Source organism: Anabrus simplex, chromosome 8 (assembly GCF_040414725.1).
Source record: "Anabrus simplex isolate iqAnaSimp1 chromosome 8, ASM4041472v1, whole genome shotgun sequence".
NCBI lineage: Eukaryota > Metazoa > Arthropoda > Insecta > Orthoptera > Tettigoniidae > Anabrus > Anabrus simplex.
This window is the reverse complement of record NC_090272.1, coordinates 230,165,699-230,182,172: the sequence shown is the minus strand read 5'-3', so window position 1 is coordinate 230,182,172 and position 16,474 is coordinate 230,165,699. Positions and strand designations below refer to the sequence as shown.

General features: G+C 39.3%; 1 protein-coding gene across 1 annotated transcript in view; it reads left to right on the top strand.

Moving 5' to 3' along the window:
* The first annotated feature begins 644 nt into the window (after window positions 1–644).
* Window positions 645–16,474, top strand: part of LOC136878736 (caspase-1-like) — a 56,397-nt gene continuing 40,567 nt past the window's right edge. Inside the window, exons 1-3 of the mRNA XM_067152192.2 lie at window positions 645–815; window positions 5,949–6,127; window positions 12,532–12,664. Coding sequence (XP_067008293.2) covers window positions 692–815; window positions 5,949–6,127; window positions 12,532–12,664 — 436 coding nt within the window. The 5' untranslated portion in view covers window positions 645–691. The remainder of the gene's footprint in view (window positions 816–5,948; window positions 6,128–12,531; window positions 12,665–16,474) is intronic.

The following is a 16,474-nucleotide window of genomic DNA, read 5'->3' as shown; positions in this document are numbered from 1 at the left end:
ATGGTTTCCCACAAGTGTCTGTCTGAATATCTTACCTCTCCATTTTCTTCATCCTTCAGTGTGAGTTCTGCTAATCGAGAGACCCTCTCAACAACAGGTAACTCTCACAGCTTCACATAAAGTTAGAGAAGAAGTAGAGCTTTATTGAATCTGAAACCCTCCAACCATTTACCTGACAGGATGATATGTTATTACATAAAATCAGCTTCATGGTCCGTATCGCACTTCAATAGATTCACAATTAAGTATTTATTTATTTTCCACCTAGTCGACTAGGTGGAAAATAAATAAATACTTAATTGTGAAGGATGATATGTGTTCAAGTTCAGGAAACTGAACTAGCTACTAGAGGGCTTGATTGACATTTCAATCCTATAACCAGCTCCAATATGAAATATGAATTGCCATGAAGTTCCTCTGTATTTGACCCTGCCAGGTAGTTTATTAAATACCTTTTAGGTGGTACAGTAGTCCTAGCTTACTCTATAAATTGTCATCAGCTTGGTTCATGTGATGTGTATTATTTTGATAATGGGTCCTAGAAATTAAACCATCTTTCTTTCTCTCTTCCAGTTTACCAATCAAGGAGGCGTGGATGCCTGTGGACAGGAATTCTGTTGAGTACAACATGAACCATCCACGAAGGGGCCATGCAATCATCTTCAATAATGAAGAGTTTGATTCGCCCAGTATGAATCGAGAAGGATCAAACGCTGATGTGGAGAGCTTGAAAGACCTGTTTACAGATCTTGGCTTTGATATCACTATTTGCCACAACAAGTCTCGTGATGAAATCGAAGATATAATTGACAAATGTGAGTATAAATTCTAAACTATTGCATTTATAATTCTTTTTATAAATAATAATAATTTTAGTTTCTGAAAGTAGATGGCTGTCATCTATATAATAATGTGAAGGGCTTTGTATTCTATTAATTGTACTCCAGAAGTAGAACAATCCTTTTAGTCCCCCTACATTTCTCTCCTCTGTGGAAAGGTTTCTTGTTTCAATTAGTTCCAATTTTCACATAGAACTACTTTTCCTATGCACTCGGCTGCTTCAAACTCCTTCCTAACTGTTTTTTACTTTGTTGCAGTTCAGAACTGCAATAAGTAATTTATGAAGAAGACTTCATTAATTCCTGATGATATCCTCAAATACAGACTTGACTGTCAGTGATATTACAAGTTATAAATTTCATATTAGGATCTGTATTGAACTACGTATAAGCTCATGAAAGAATTATCTCATAGAAGTCCACCTTTTCAGTACACTTTGTGATTTATATCGTTCAAAATTGAAATCATATTCCCCCTCACTTGTATTGGCCCAGAGCTTATAACTGAGGTATTTTCCTATTCTTTTCAGACCATTTTCCCACCATAATGGGACTTTCTCTTGCATTAAAACATATCCAGCCACAGGAAGAACTTTCCCTTGAAGTCCCCTATTCTTCTCTAGCCACACAGGGCTGCTCTGTCTTTAAGATGCCTACAAACAAAGCCCAGCTACCATGATGCACAAGTTCACAATCTTAAATTGCCACAATCACAGCCTTAACCCACAGTAGCATATTTTTTATCCCAAGAAGATACAAGTTTTAGAAATTTGTATACAAGTGTATCCGAGTGCTTTCAAACATTAACTGTCAAACACGACCAACAAAAAATGTTATTTTGCCCACTATGAAGTTTTAATGACACGATGCAAATCTCAAGTGCACTTAAGCGCTCATTTTACGTAAATAAGTAATGTATTTGTAATAGTTCTTTTAATGTTAGCCATTTTATGTAGCATTGTAAGTTTAGCCTAATGTTGATGTAAGTGTAATAGACAAATATAACATGGAAACAATATTCTCTAACCCATGGGTAAATAATGGAAATATCTATTATTATTATTATTATTATTATTATTATTATTATTATTATTATTATTATTATTATTATTATTATTATTATTATTATTATTATTATTATTAATGAGCGGGGATGATGGCCTAGCTGTTAGGCCCCTTTAAACAACAAACATCATTATCATCATTAAAGAGCTACAGAAACTGGGAAATGCCTTTTGGTCCCAGTTTCAGTGATGGTGAAATCCTGACATTCACCTCCCCGTGGTAGAGAGGGGGCAATGGCACTCTCTTTCCCTTGGAGTGAGAAACTGCTCCTAAAGACAGAAGAGCCACTAGATGGCCAATGGCATAGAATGAGGAAGGGAACAGGAACGGGATGTACCTTGTAATGGGTGCACCCATTTCGAGTAAGTTTACCTGCTAAAAAATCAGAAATATTTGGCTGACGGACCTCCTGCTATACATTATGACCAGCAAATCCTATTCTAATAGAAAGGGGTGAGGGCAAGTACCTGGCGCCTTAAAACTTGGACTACTCAGTTAAGGTATGGAAACCCTGACAGAAAAGTCTCTGGCCCTCCAGGTTGGGTTTGCACATAGGGTTAACGGCTCTATTGCGTAAGAAAAAGGGCTGTTATGAATATCTCACATTAGCCTCGGATGAATAAGAATGGATATCAAAATATGAATATTGGATTGAACAACTCCCCTCCTATGTTGCAGATTCCTCCCACTGCACTGCTCCACCTTCCAGTCGTTCAACTCACCAGCTAGTCAGTCTATCTATTGAGCTCATAGTGCCCACATACCCACAAGGTCATCTTGTCTGCAATCTGTTGGCACATAATTCATTTTAAATAAGGTCTTTGTTACATGTGATTTTACCAACAAGCTGAAGAAGAGAATTTGGTTTTCTCGGAACATGTACTTGCGTGTGTATATAATACATTCTGAATTGCATTGACAAGGCGGAACCTGGACAGAATTAACTATAATAATTAAGTCAATATGGACCATTTGTGGCCATTATGGTCAAGTTAATAGATATCGATCCTATCTCTCAAAGCTGGCAGAAAAGGTCTAATTATGAGATTTATACGCTCTCTCAACAACGCACTATAATGGGTGTGATAGAATCCAACAGATTGCGCTGGGCTGGACATGTACTGAGGATGCAGGGTAACAGAGATCCAGTAGATCTATACAAGGGATCCCACTGGCTGTTCTCCTCTGGATATCATCGAGGGAATATTGAACAGTGCACGGTATATCCAAACCATCATTCAACCTGTCGTGCTACCGTTCATGCACCAAGGCGATGTGCTTTTCCAACAGGACAGCGCACGTCCACATGTATTCCGTGGTACCCAACATGCTCTCCAAGCTGTACGTCAACTACCCTGGCTAGCACGATCCCCAAATCTGTCTCCCAGTGAGCATGTTTGGGACCTGATGAAAAGTCATCTTGCATGGTCTGCATGAACCAGCAGGAAATCTGGCCAAATTGAGGCACCAGGTGGAAACTGCATGGCAGGCCATTCTGCAAGACTACATTCGTTACCTCTACGATCATCTCTGTGGGAGAATTGCAGCCTGCATTGCTGCAAAAGGAGAGTATACACAGTACTAGCGCTGACATTGCGCATGCCCTGTCGATTGTACTCCAGTACATATGGTTCTGTCGGTATGATCATGTGTTGTACACGTGCTCAAGAGTGTGTCAATAAAATTTCCCTCTGCTGGGTCAGAGAATTGGTGTCCTTTTTTCATTTTCCCTGGAGTGTATATTCCTGAACCTGAATAATCATCTATGGCCCGGTTTCAAGTCACTAACAGGGGGTGTTCGTGAAATCAAAAGTGTCTCTAAAACCAAGTGTTATCAGTGAAAAAGATGTATAGTATCAAAGTGATAAACCATGTATTACTGGGCGAGTTGGCCATGCGGTTAGGAGTGCACAGCTATAAGCTCACATCCGGGAGATAGTGGGTTCAAACCCCACAGTCGGCAGCCCTGAAGATGGTATTCCGTGGTTTCCCATTTTTACACCAGGTAAATGTTGGGGCTGTACTCAATTAAGGCCACGGCCGCTTCCTTTAGGCCTTTTCTGTCCCATCATCGCCATAAGACCTATCTGTGTCGGTGTGACATAAAGCAACTAGCAAAAACTATGTATTGAGACACAGATACAGTGAAGGGTATTTACCCAATATATGTTTTATAACCCTTGGTCATCAGGCGCACTGCAAATGGTAGTTCAGTTCTTGCTTTTGTGTTCCTCTGTTTTTTTGTTTTTTTTTAAATGTTGGATAATTGTGCAAAAATGCAGTCTTCCAACAGTATTGTTTGTGTGTATCATATATATATATATTGGTGTGTTGATGAGGTACTCATGCATGGATATTTTTCAGAATATAGTCAGTTATTTTAGAATCAGTGAAGTTATTGATGAACCCAGGTGCAGTTCCTACATATTTAGTCATTTTCAGAAGGTTAAGAAAGGCCTGAAGTAGATGTACCAGTACGCAGCTTTATGTACACGCCGTAGGAGAGAGAATTATCATGCTCTATTTAAATCCGAGAGATCCATTAGGTGAACTCTGGCGCCCATATTATGGACATTTCGATGAATCATATATTTAATTTATTTTATTTCACTTAATTATTCAGTTATTTATTTAAATAATAAGTAATATTACAAGATGGCGTGGAATGACATTAGCAAAAGAATAAGAATAAGCTTGCCCAACAAGGCAGGCCGGGCTGAGTGGCTCAGATGGTTGAGACGCTGGCCTTCTGACCCCAACTTGGCAGGTTCGATCCTGGCTCAGTCCGGTCCTATTTGAAGGTGCTCAAATACGTCAGCATCATGTCGGTACATTTACTGGCATGTAAAAGAACTCCTGCGGGACTAAATTTCAACACCTTGGCATCTCCGAAAAGTGAAAAGGTAGTTAGTGGGACGTCAAACAAATAACATTATTATTATTAGACTAAGTTTGAGTGCAACTTTTAAAGGTAGAAGAGATCATAATACAAAGATAAATTCGTAATCCATGGAGACAAATTAGGACAGATATTTATTTAGTGAAGGAGGAATTGGGGAATGAAATACTTTATCAAGGGAAATGTTCAAGAAATTTTGCCATCATTTAAGAAAGAACTAGATTAACAATTGATACGAAATCTGCCACCTGGGCGACAGCCCTACATGCAGATTGATTGATTGATTGATTGACTGATTGATTGATTGATTGATTGATTGATTGATTGATTGATTGATAAACAACTGTTAGGGATTCTGCCATTGGGACGTCAGCCCTAAGTGCAGATCGGTGGTGATTGATTGATCTTTTTTAATGAGACCATACAAGTTTATCTATAACTAGCTGTTACCCATGGCTTCGCTTGCGGGGATTTCGTAATTTGATAAAAATTACTTGTTCCTCGGTACTGCACTAAGACATTATCTGTAAATCCCTGAAGTATAAAAACTCACTGAAAAATTGCCTTTCATTTACCCCAGAACCTCTTTGTAAACCACGTTTGTGGCATTGCCTTTTGGGGCTAAGATGACCAGGCTATTGGCGGACCTAAATCTGGAACACGGGACATGGAACTCTATGTGTGAGAAACAGTCCTCTTTTATGTCGGAAAAAAAGTTTTCTTTACTTCTAAAGGAGATTCCAAATACCAAATTTCACGCCTGTAACATCTTCATTTTCGGAGATATACAGTATGTATCCTCATATAAATAATTCAACTCCTTCCTCACTTCTTCCTGTTTTGCCTGTGTTAGCCTATTATTTTTATATCCGCCCCCCCCCCCCCTCGCCCCCCCACCTCGAATTGTTTTGAAAATAAAATATAGCCCATGTTACTCACTGGCACTGTTGCTTTCTATAGGCGGAGTCATTTTTAAAATTGCTTCAGTAGTTTTTGAGTCTATCTGTTACAAACAAACACACAATTTTTTTCTTCTTTATAATATTAGTATAGATAATAGAACAGAAAAATATTGAGGAAATTGTGAGGTTATTTTTGTTTTCTGTTACGCAGAATGTAATGGTTACATTTGGTGTCTCTTTCAGTTGCAAAAGAAGACCATTCTGATGCAGACTGCTTAGTTGTCGTTGTTCTCTCACATGGAAAGGGGAAACCATATATTTGGGCCAGAGATGATTTTTACAGTGTGGAGAGTGTGTGGACTCCATTCACTGCAGACAAGTGCCCAACATTAGCCGGAAAACCTAAGATATTCATCTTTCAGGTATGTTTATTGAATTCTATTAATATAGTAAAAAAAAAAAAAAGTTTCAGTTTTCCATCTGGAATGTTACACTTGTATTTTCAGATCTTGACCCCAACAAATATCATTCATTCATTCATTCATGTTCTAAGGGCTACAATCCCTCTTCTGTCTTCTGCTACTCCAATTCTTCCCTAAAAGATATTTGTAACATTTTTTTTCCTAATAAATTTGCTTTTCATTCTTTCCACTTCTTTTAACAATTTTCTGTCCTCCTTTCCTTCTCTTAGTACTTCTCAGTTGGTTTTCTCTCAGTCTAGCTCAACTCGTAATTTTATGCTATATGCTCATTTATGCTGCTTCAGGGCGGTTCTCCTATTTTTATAATTTCTATCGTTCACTTCCATAAAGCAGTGTGTCCACACAATTGAATTTCCAATATCTCTGTTAATGTGCTTCATCATCGAACTCCAGTCGTCCGGATGTGGTATCAGAGTCCCCTCCATCTGTCTGTCCTTGAACCACTCTTCTCTTGTAATAGTCTCCCAATCTTGTCCTCTCTCCTAAATATCTATCTTTACTAGATTGGTCCATTTTTCTCTAGGTCTGCCCATTGGTGTTTTTTTCCTTTTACTTCTCTTTCATATTCCCTTCTTGCAGTCCTGCTGGCACTAATCTTTTCTTACATAGCCATACTACTTCAGTCTTGCCTTCTGGATCTTTTAGAGTAAAGTGTCTCTTGTTCCCACCTCTTGGATTTTTTCGTTCCTGATCTTGTCCTTCCTGGTCTTCTGTGTATCATGTGCATAGGAACTGTATTTGTGCAGCTTTGAGCTTTATAGTTGCCTTGCCATGTTAACAAGGTAGTTCCCGGGCTATACTTACGGATGTGAGTGTAAAAGGATTTACCGTATTTAATAATCCCTGCACCTAATTTTAGAAAGGGTCATTTTGAAAAAATTAAATGAACAAAAATTATTTCCATTGAAAGAGTAACATAGCCATAAACAAACATTTCATATCACTGCATAAGGTCCACGTGGTCTTGACACAAATATGAACATGACAGATATAGCTGCTTTGCCTGAACGTATTTGAAATTATAAATATACATTATCACTGCTATAAAATATATTTGCCATAAAAATTAACAAGTAGGTGTACTTACAGGACAGGTATTTTACTAACCTGAACTTGCAAGAGGCTCAATTCCCTGACATGTAAAAGGAATGAGAAAGGAACGGGTAGCAAGAAGGGAATGGAAAAGGGAAGTTAAGGGAAAGATACCAGTTGGAAGACCGAGAAGAGGGTGGATGGATCAGATTTGGAAGGACATTAGAGAAGCTGGATTGCATGTGGTGGAAGTAATGGAGCAGGAAAAGTGGAAGGACAGAAAGGAGTGAAGGAGGATTGTTAACCACACCCGGGTGACTGGAGTGGGACATTGATGATGATGATGAACATTACTGGTAGCCAAATGGCATTTGCTATACTAATTTATATTGATATAGATGTCGATTCCCATAGGGAACCTGAAATATTTGTCCCGAATGAGTAAATTAGAAATTTTATAATGTCCAATAACGGACCATTTATATTGGTATTATAAGGTTGTTGAAATGGAAAACTGTAAATGAGAGAATTGATGGGAATAAACTCATATGGTTTGGGCATGTAAAGAGGGTGGAGGAGGAAATAATACCAAAACACATGGGCGCCCGCAGGATCTTTTCCAGGGAAGGGGCACATTAACAACTTTCTTGAATATAAAAAGCATTATAACATCAGTAACATTAAATTGTTTACAGAAATTTTCAGTTAGAACAGATGCTAGATGACTGTCAATAAGTTCAGTTTATGAAATAATCTGGTATGATATTAAACAATTGAACATCAACCTTTTTAGAATTCCTCCCTTGCCCCCTCTTGCGGGCGCCCATTACAAAACAGATTATTGAGATGAAGTTGGAGGGAAAGAAAATGAGAGGGAGACCTAGAACAAGAAAAAGAAAAAACCTGGACTGGGACAAAATGATGGAAGGAGAGAGAAGTGCCATAAATGCCCCGACCCGGCAGGAGCTGGATAAGAGGAGAGGATGAGGATGATAATTCACTTAACAATTTATGACAATAATTCTTAAAAATAATATATTTATATTGGTCTACATTTTCAATACAAACTGGACTATCCACTTAAATAGAAATGGTGAGTAATACATGTTTTGACCCTTGTTGGATCATCCTCAGCTACTGAATTGATGGAAGACAACGTAACAATCTTAAATGATCATCGTCGTCATTATTAGTGTTCTGCCCTAGGGCAGGTCTTCACATGGCTACCCTTTTCCTTTTCTTATAATTGGCTTCTGTCCTTATTCTATCATACATCTTGTATCTTCTTCTTCTTCTTCTTATTCTTCTTCTTCTTCTTCTTCTTCTTCTTCTTCTTCTTCTTCTTCCATTCACCATTCCTTCCATAGCATCCATCTGTAAATAATCTCTTATCATCCAATGTCCAATCCTCCTCTTCCTCCTCCTGATTGCCTTTAATGTTTCTCTCTCTTCCCCCAGGGGCTGCCTGGCCGAGACAGTAAAGGCGTGCTCAGTTCGCCCGGAGGGACATGGGTTCAAATCCCCGTCAGGAAGTCATAAAATTTAAGAAACGAGATTTCCACTTCCAGAGGTGCACTTGGCCCTGAGGTTCACTCAGCCTACACCAAAAATGAGTACCAGGTTAATTCCTGGAGGCAAAGGTGGCCGGGCGTAGAGCTAACCACCCTGCCCCACCAAGTGCCGAGGTTACGGATAGTGGAAGCCTTTACCTTCCACCTTTCCAAGGGCCTTCATGGCCTGTACAGAGGTGACTTTGCTTTCTTTTTTTTTTTTTTTTTTTCTCTCTCTCTACCCATTTCATCTCCTCCATCCTCCTCCACATCCTCATCTCAAATGCTTCCAGTCTTCTTTCCTCAGTGTCCGTGCCTCAGCTCCGAACAATGCCATGTTCTATATAAAGCACTTAGCCATTTTCGTCCTCAGCTCCCTGTCCATACACCCACAAAGAAGCCTCCTCTTCTTATTAAATGCCTCCTTGGCAATTGTGATAAGAGTTTTCACAAATATTTAAAAGTATTTACTTTTCTATATTTTCCTGTCCTAACTTTATAGTTGTCTTTACTTTTCTTACACTTATCACCATACATTTTGTCTTATTGATTCTCATTCCGAATTCCTCATGGGTCCTATTTAAATCTTCTATCATTCTAAGCATAGCTCTTTCACTCTCTGTAATAACACCATATCAGCAGAAAATGAATACATTCTATCCTCCTACCAGCACCCTGCACTCCTCTTTTTCCTTCCATACATTTCTGAAAAATATGCTCCCAAATACATGTTAAACAGTACTGGGGAGACATAACAACCTTGCCTTATACTCCCCTTCCAACTGTGCTCATCTCATTCCCAATCTGTACTCTTATTTTCTGTTGTACTGTTGCTATAGATTCTTAATCAGCCTTCTTCTTCTTTCCCTCCAGTCAACTCCATTCTTCCTTAGAATGTACATTAATTTATTCCACTGTACTCTGTCAAAGACATGATGAAAAATGAAAAAACAATGAATAATGTTTTTCTTTGTCTTGGATGTTTCTTTTTAACCCTTAGCCCTCCATTTCATTCTGAACACTCATGCCTCTCCTGCTCCATTTAAAAATATGCTTACAGAGAGATAAGTGACTGCACAAACATATGGGCAGCATATTTATGGAAATCACTTTAAGTAAACAGAAAATAAATATAATAAAAGTATAATACCCTAGAGGAACTACAGATCTCATTAGAAACCACAGAGAACTGATCTCAGTACTGACAGGGCATCCTACAGGGAGTCCTCCCACTGTCCCTCACAAGCAAAGGGAGTACAGGAACCGCCAGACCTAAGTAGACGGATGGAAGGAAGCAGGCACACAGCCAGAAAATGAAATTGTACTGGGCCACAAGAAAAAAAAGAAGACCATAGCTAAGAGTTAAGATGAGCCCTGTGGTCTCTAGTAGGCCAAAACCAACCAAAAAAGAAAGTATAATACAATACTCAAGTGCAATGTTCAGCATTTTTAACCCTATTATCTGTCACATTTTCATCTATAATTGTGCTTTATGTGGAACTTCTCAAAACATTTGCCCGGATGTAATCCAGAATTTCTTGTACATGCAATACAGAAAAACAGTCTCGTGTCATCGACCCTTCACTTCTCAGTCACTGAAAACTGCCATCTTTACTTCTCTTCTGTGGGCGACAATAAATGAAGTGAAAACGACCATTTAGACCATTTAGGGGCGTAACCTTCTAAAAGTTTACATTGGCATACCAGTTAGTTTTACACACAATTTCCGTCAGTCATGAATTAACTGAAAATAATTAAGTTCTTCTTATGTTTTGTCCTGTGATGTGGTTTAGAACTAGACGTATCTGTGAATGGGATTTGTTTGAAGTCGAAGTCCGAGTCACTGTAATACTTTCAGCAGTCTAGACGTTGCAACACTGTCATTTGGTATAATTTTCTTGTTATCGAGATCTTCGTAACCGAATTCACTAATACAATCTAATTCCACAATAACTCCATCAACAGTTAATTTAAAAATGTTCGCACTATTGCTCAAATCAACATCACTTTAGTCTAAAATTCTCGCTAATTACTTCTCATGCTCCGAGAACTATGCTATTTTGCTAAGCAACTTCTGTTTACAGACTTGCATGGTCTTCAAAGAACTCTCCACAAAACCTGAGTTCAAAGAGATTATAGCAATACAGGGCTTTAAATTGTCATCAACAGATAGCAGTAACTCACTGTATCTGTGATTCATGCATGTGTAACCTGACAAAGGGGTTATACTGAGAAGAAAATCATGTCGAGCATTGCCGGACATAGGATCTGTGTGGGGTAATTTTATTGTTGGGCATGGCCTGCCACACAAGTTCTAAGTGTTAATTATGATGACCAGCATCAACAGTGTAAATGTGGAGTAGTCTTATATTGCAGTAAACAGAGCAAATGCTAGATGATCATAAATAGGCCAGGGAAATTCTCTTGTACATTATTGTGGTTGAATTTTGATAACCAAGAGAGGGCTTCTGTATTGTGAAAAACTGAAGAAAGGAAGGAAAGAAAGAAAGAAAAGAAGAAATATAAGTAAACTAAAGAAAATGTGGAAACAAGAAAGAAAATAAGTTAGGGCATACGAGAAAGCAAATACTCGCCCCCCCCCCCCCCCCCCCTTTCTGGCCTCATCAAGTGAATGCCGTCAAGTGACTGCACTGACGTTAGACTGTGCACCAGCAGATAGCTGCTTGGAGCTGCTGTTATTGAGCGGTAGTAGTGATGAAGGGAGACGGGACTGGAGGGAAGGAAGTGCTTTGACTGTTCAATAGTTTTAATTATTGGTTTGTCGTTTTCACTTTTATTATTTCATCGAGAAGAACATTAACTTTTCATGAAATTAAGTTAAGATTAAAGTTAGGATTATTCCTTTGGTCCAGATGAATATGGATATGTTTATGTATGTTGAGTAAGGCACTTTTGTTTGCTGTATGTACAGTGTCCAAATCTAGGTCTGTGGATGAAATTGAGTGGTTGTAATTAATCTATAGTTGGGCCCACGAGAGTTGAAGTCTGACATTTTAGCGGCGAAAGCAGTAACTACAAAGTACGCTGCATTGTCATAGTTACCTCAATCTGCGGCACATCACTCTTTCATACAAGCTGAATATTTAATCAACTATGTTGGCCTAATGCAATTCAATGAACTTTGACCCGTTCCTTAGCTCGTGCTAATAATTCCGGCATTTATGACAGAACACATCATTGCCAATAAATACGAGATTTCATATTCACTAACCTGACAATAACCTCAACAAATGGACATATCAAATAGAGAATAGAACTGTACAACTAGTCACTGATTAACTCACAAAAAAATAAAATAACAACGAAAATAATATTCAGGAAACAAACATATCAATAATTACATAAACCAGCAACAACTAACGCAGCTAACACAGTACTATTCCGAATAATATCACAAAAGCAACTGAGAGAAAGCTAAACCACGTGGCAATAGCGTTTTCTAATGTGGCATCTCTGCTATTGTTGCCATAGCAACAGACCATTTTCGAGCAGCGTTAGTCAACTTTTCCTCGCCAGTGGCGCTAAACATCAGACTTCAACTCTCATGGGCCCTACTATAAATTACTATTATTATAAGTGAATGTGGCAAACTCTTTTCTTTATTTAGGCTCCTTTACCAGCATGGTCTGTTACTTTTTATTTTATTAATAATATTGGCAACAAAATTTGTATTGTGTCCATTGTTGGCTACTATGGTGTAGCTTTCTTAGAAGCTAACAAATGTCCTGTTCTTCCTTTCAGGCATGTCGAGGAAATGATCTGGATCCTGGAGTGAACCTTTCGAGGAAACACCAAACAGAGACTGTGTTAAGTACAGAATCCCACAGGACCCCTACAGATGCTGGCTTACCCTTGGATCTCCCATCTGTTGATTGTAAGTAGTCTGTGGTTCACATCACATAAACACAGAGATAGATTTTAAGTTTAAAAAATTAAGAACAGAGAAGGAGAACAACACTCTCTGAGGTGGCTCTAGGATTCACGAGGCCTTAGGCAAAATTAATTTTAAGACCCCTTAACCCTTAAATGCATGCTTGTCTTCACTGTACATCCTCTCTCTTCGTATGTCCATGCATTTTTTTGGGTGGGTGGCGCTCATCTCTTCGCATCCTCAGCCGGCCCAAGAATAAGCAAACGGGCAGACTGCATCCGACTATACCGCCTCATCTTAGGCGTGGACCTCCATGTTGATATTGACACAATTCTTGTCGCCCTTCCAATTTATTGTGCTGAACGACTTCTCGACCGCACCACTCGAGAACCGTCAACACAAATCCTGGTTATGTGTCATAATATGGACTATACATTCGCCTTGGAAACCAATGGAGCACGCATCAATGGACGACATTATGATGTGGTGGCCCTTCCTGAAGATGATCTTCAGTACATGCTCACCAATCCTGATTACGACCTCTTCGCTCTCGATTCTCCATATCTTCCTTATCCACCCAAAATGTTTCCCCCGCTCCCCACCTCTACCTCGTCTCCCGCCTCCCCTACTACTACAAGCACCTTCACTACTTCTGCCCATACTACTTCCTCTTCTTCCGTCCTTCCTACTACTACCCACCCCTCTCCAATCATGACATCGTCCCTCACTTCTTTTCCTGCCCCCCTTACTAGTTCCCTGCAATCTTCTGCCATGACCCCACATGTCACCACCGCAGCATCGTCGGATTCTTCTCGCCACATAGATGTCTCCAATCCAGCCCAGCGGCCTCTTCCACATGTGAGCTGCGTCGTTCGTGGCACTGATCCTGCCATCCCTGACCGGGATATCTTACATGAACTGCAACTGGCGGGGGTTCCAGCTCGTCGGGCAATTCGTATTTTCAATGACGATGGCCCGACCTACATGGTTCGGCTTCAACTCCCCTCCGCTGCCGATGTAGACCGTTTCCTCTCAACCGGCGTCCGTTTCCGTAGGCGAGCTTATCGACTTGAACCTTCTCGTTCCCCACCTCGTGCCGCCACTTCCCCTTCTCGTAACCCCTCTCCTAATCCTTCTCCTAATTCTTTCCCTGCCCCGCCACCCACCCCTCCGCCACCAACTATCAACTTACCCGCTCTACAACCTTACTTCCTATTACCCCCTCTCCAAATTTTAGATCTCCTACGTCTCTTCGCTACTTCCGTCACAAATATGACCACTACTCTCTATTACCTTCTCCTCCAATACTACCCTCCTCAGTAGGTTCCTTCCGCCCTCCAATATTATCCCTTCTCAATCGCTGTAATATGTTTTGTAAAGTGCGTTTTACAACCAGTGTAGTAACTCTCATTTCTGTACTGCGCGCCCGAGATGCCTCGCTATAAAATAAATTTATTTTCCTTCCTTGTGTTTGTGGGGGTTTGCCTGTGCGGGGTGCTTTGCGGGTCTTCCCTGGGGTCCAACTTGCTGTGGTGGTCCCCCTGCGCCACATTCATATCTTGTTCTCTTCTCGGTATGTACAACACATACCATCTATAACTATCTTTCTATGTAACTTTTCTCCTTATATGGCCAAAGAGCTCCATCGTTGAGCTGATGGCCCGCTTCCCCCTTCTGGGGAAGAATTGAAATAACCCACTTTACGCTTACGCTTCACTGTATATCTTGCACGGAGTTATTCCTTTTTCTTAAATGTATAGTGTTGCTAATTGTATACATTATCACGTCGCTACTGATTACTTTCAATAGTTCACAGATGGCAGAATAGTCGTAATATCACCAAATCTTCTCCATAGGCTACCTCATCATCTGTCCTTTGTGTAATTTCATAAGGAGAGTTATTATGTGGTATTTGTTGTTCTGTATATATTTCTTCTGCTAAAAAATGGTCTCTATATTTACCAAGGTATATAGATGTTATTTCAGCCATATATATATTTCACTTTTACTCCCTTGTGAATGAAATAGACAGTGACATATTGTTTGTATCTTATCACCTATATCATGCATTTGCCTTATTTCAGAACATAACCTAGCAATGTCTGGAAATCAACTGAATGGCATGGTTTTGGAGTGGGTGGCTAAAAATCTCAGAAGATAGTGAAGATGATCTAGAGTTCTCTTGACTATTCTTTGCCAGATAGGACACTAATTTAAGAGGAATTTCAGAAAGGTGATGGTGATAATTATCATATTCCCTCAGAAAAATCACCAGTTGTCATATGATAAACATGATGTTGCAGGAATCACATCAGCAGTTTCTTCAGGTAGCTGTTCCTCACATACATTGCTACTAATTAAGGAACTAGTATCCTGAAAAGAAAAAAGAAAAAAGCCAATAACTTTGATTTCTCACATGCAAGTACCCCCAAAAAATTCAGGAATATTGCTTGGAGAGGGAAACAATTAGTGTTATTCCTGATGGACAAAGTTCGCCATTGGAAATAATTGACTTGGATACATCTTATAAATTTTTACACACACACACACACACACACACACCCTCTCTCCTGAATTTTTTATAATTTGTGAGGGATCTCACAGGTATAGTACGCAGTGCAATCCTAACATGCCAACTGATTTTTTCTGTGATGAGGTAAGGAAGTTTATAGCAGTGTTCTTCCTATGACCTTTCTAATGGGCGCACCGCCCTGCCGTTTTTACAGACCCCCCGGCTAATGTAACCAAGGTATGTGTTGGTTATGTAAAATTACTACGTATTTGAGTCATGGATCCTCCAAATTAAAATGTAAATACCATAAAAATGTTTATTCAAATGATGTCTTAATTGTTAGCAGCATAATCGCATCAATTATATAGGAATTTAAATACTTAGCTTGACTATCATGTAGTGTTGTGCGCGGTGTCTGGATTAGCATGGAATCACTCGCGAGTACACGATTCCGCAGGACTTCATAAACCCGTTGGCACTGCACAGAAATCGAGTGGTAATCCCCCGGTATTACGTGATTATGAACGAGCAGTAGAACTCTACAAGTTTAGAATACTCTTATGTCATTTTCGTGATAATAACACTAAAATAGTTCAAATTTGCAGCAAATATTTACCTATTTGATATTACTGTCAATGCCCTGAGGGAAATAAATTGAAATTTGGTCATAATAATTTTTATGTAGTATTCCCCGCCCGGCTACTCATTCCTGCCACCTGGCTGATGAAAATTTCTGGGGAGAACACTGTATAGGTGTAACGGATCAAACACCCGATATAGATAATTAACAACAATTGCAAGCTGGGCGCCAGGCTTCGAAATTAAATTGAATTTGAAACCGAATTTAGATCTTAAAAAAAATACTAAACTTAATTTAATGAGACTATCCCGGTCGTGAGGTATGAGGATACTGACCATTAAATACCATGTGGAAAAACAAAGGGAACCTACTAAAAAGTCAATTATTTAACGATGCAAAAAGAAAAACCATTTATTCCAAAAAAGATGAAATTACGTAAAAATGAGTTTTTACCAAAATTAAAAATTACTGACTGAGATTACAATTCAATACTACACTTGTGGGCTTGCGATAACAGGGCTAACTATGCTCACCAGAGTTGATCTTCTCGTAGTCTGTTTCCGTGGTTGATCATTGTCGTCGCTCTTCCAACAGCATCATCCTCGTCATCTGCTTCATGGAATGGATTCCACCCTGAATCTATCACTCCCTATTTTGCTGAGTACCAAAAACATAGTACCAGCCTTACAATGTGAAATTCCACATTGGAATTAATTGAATA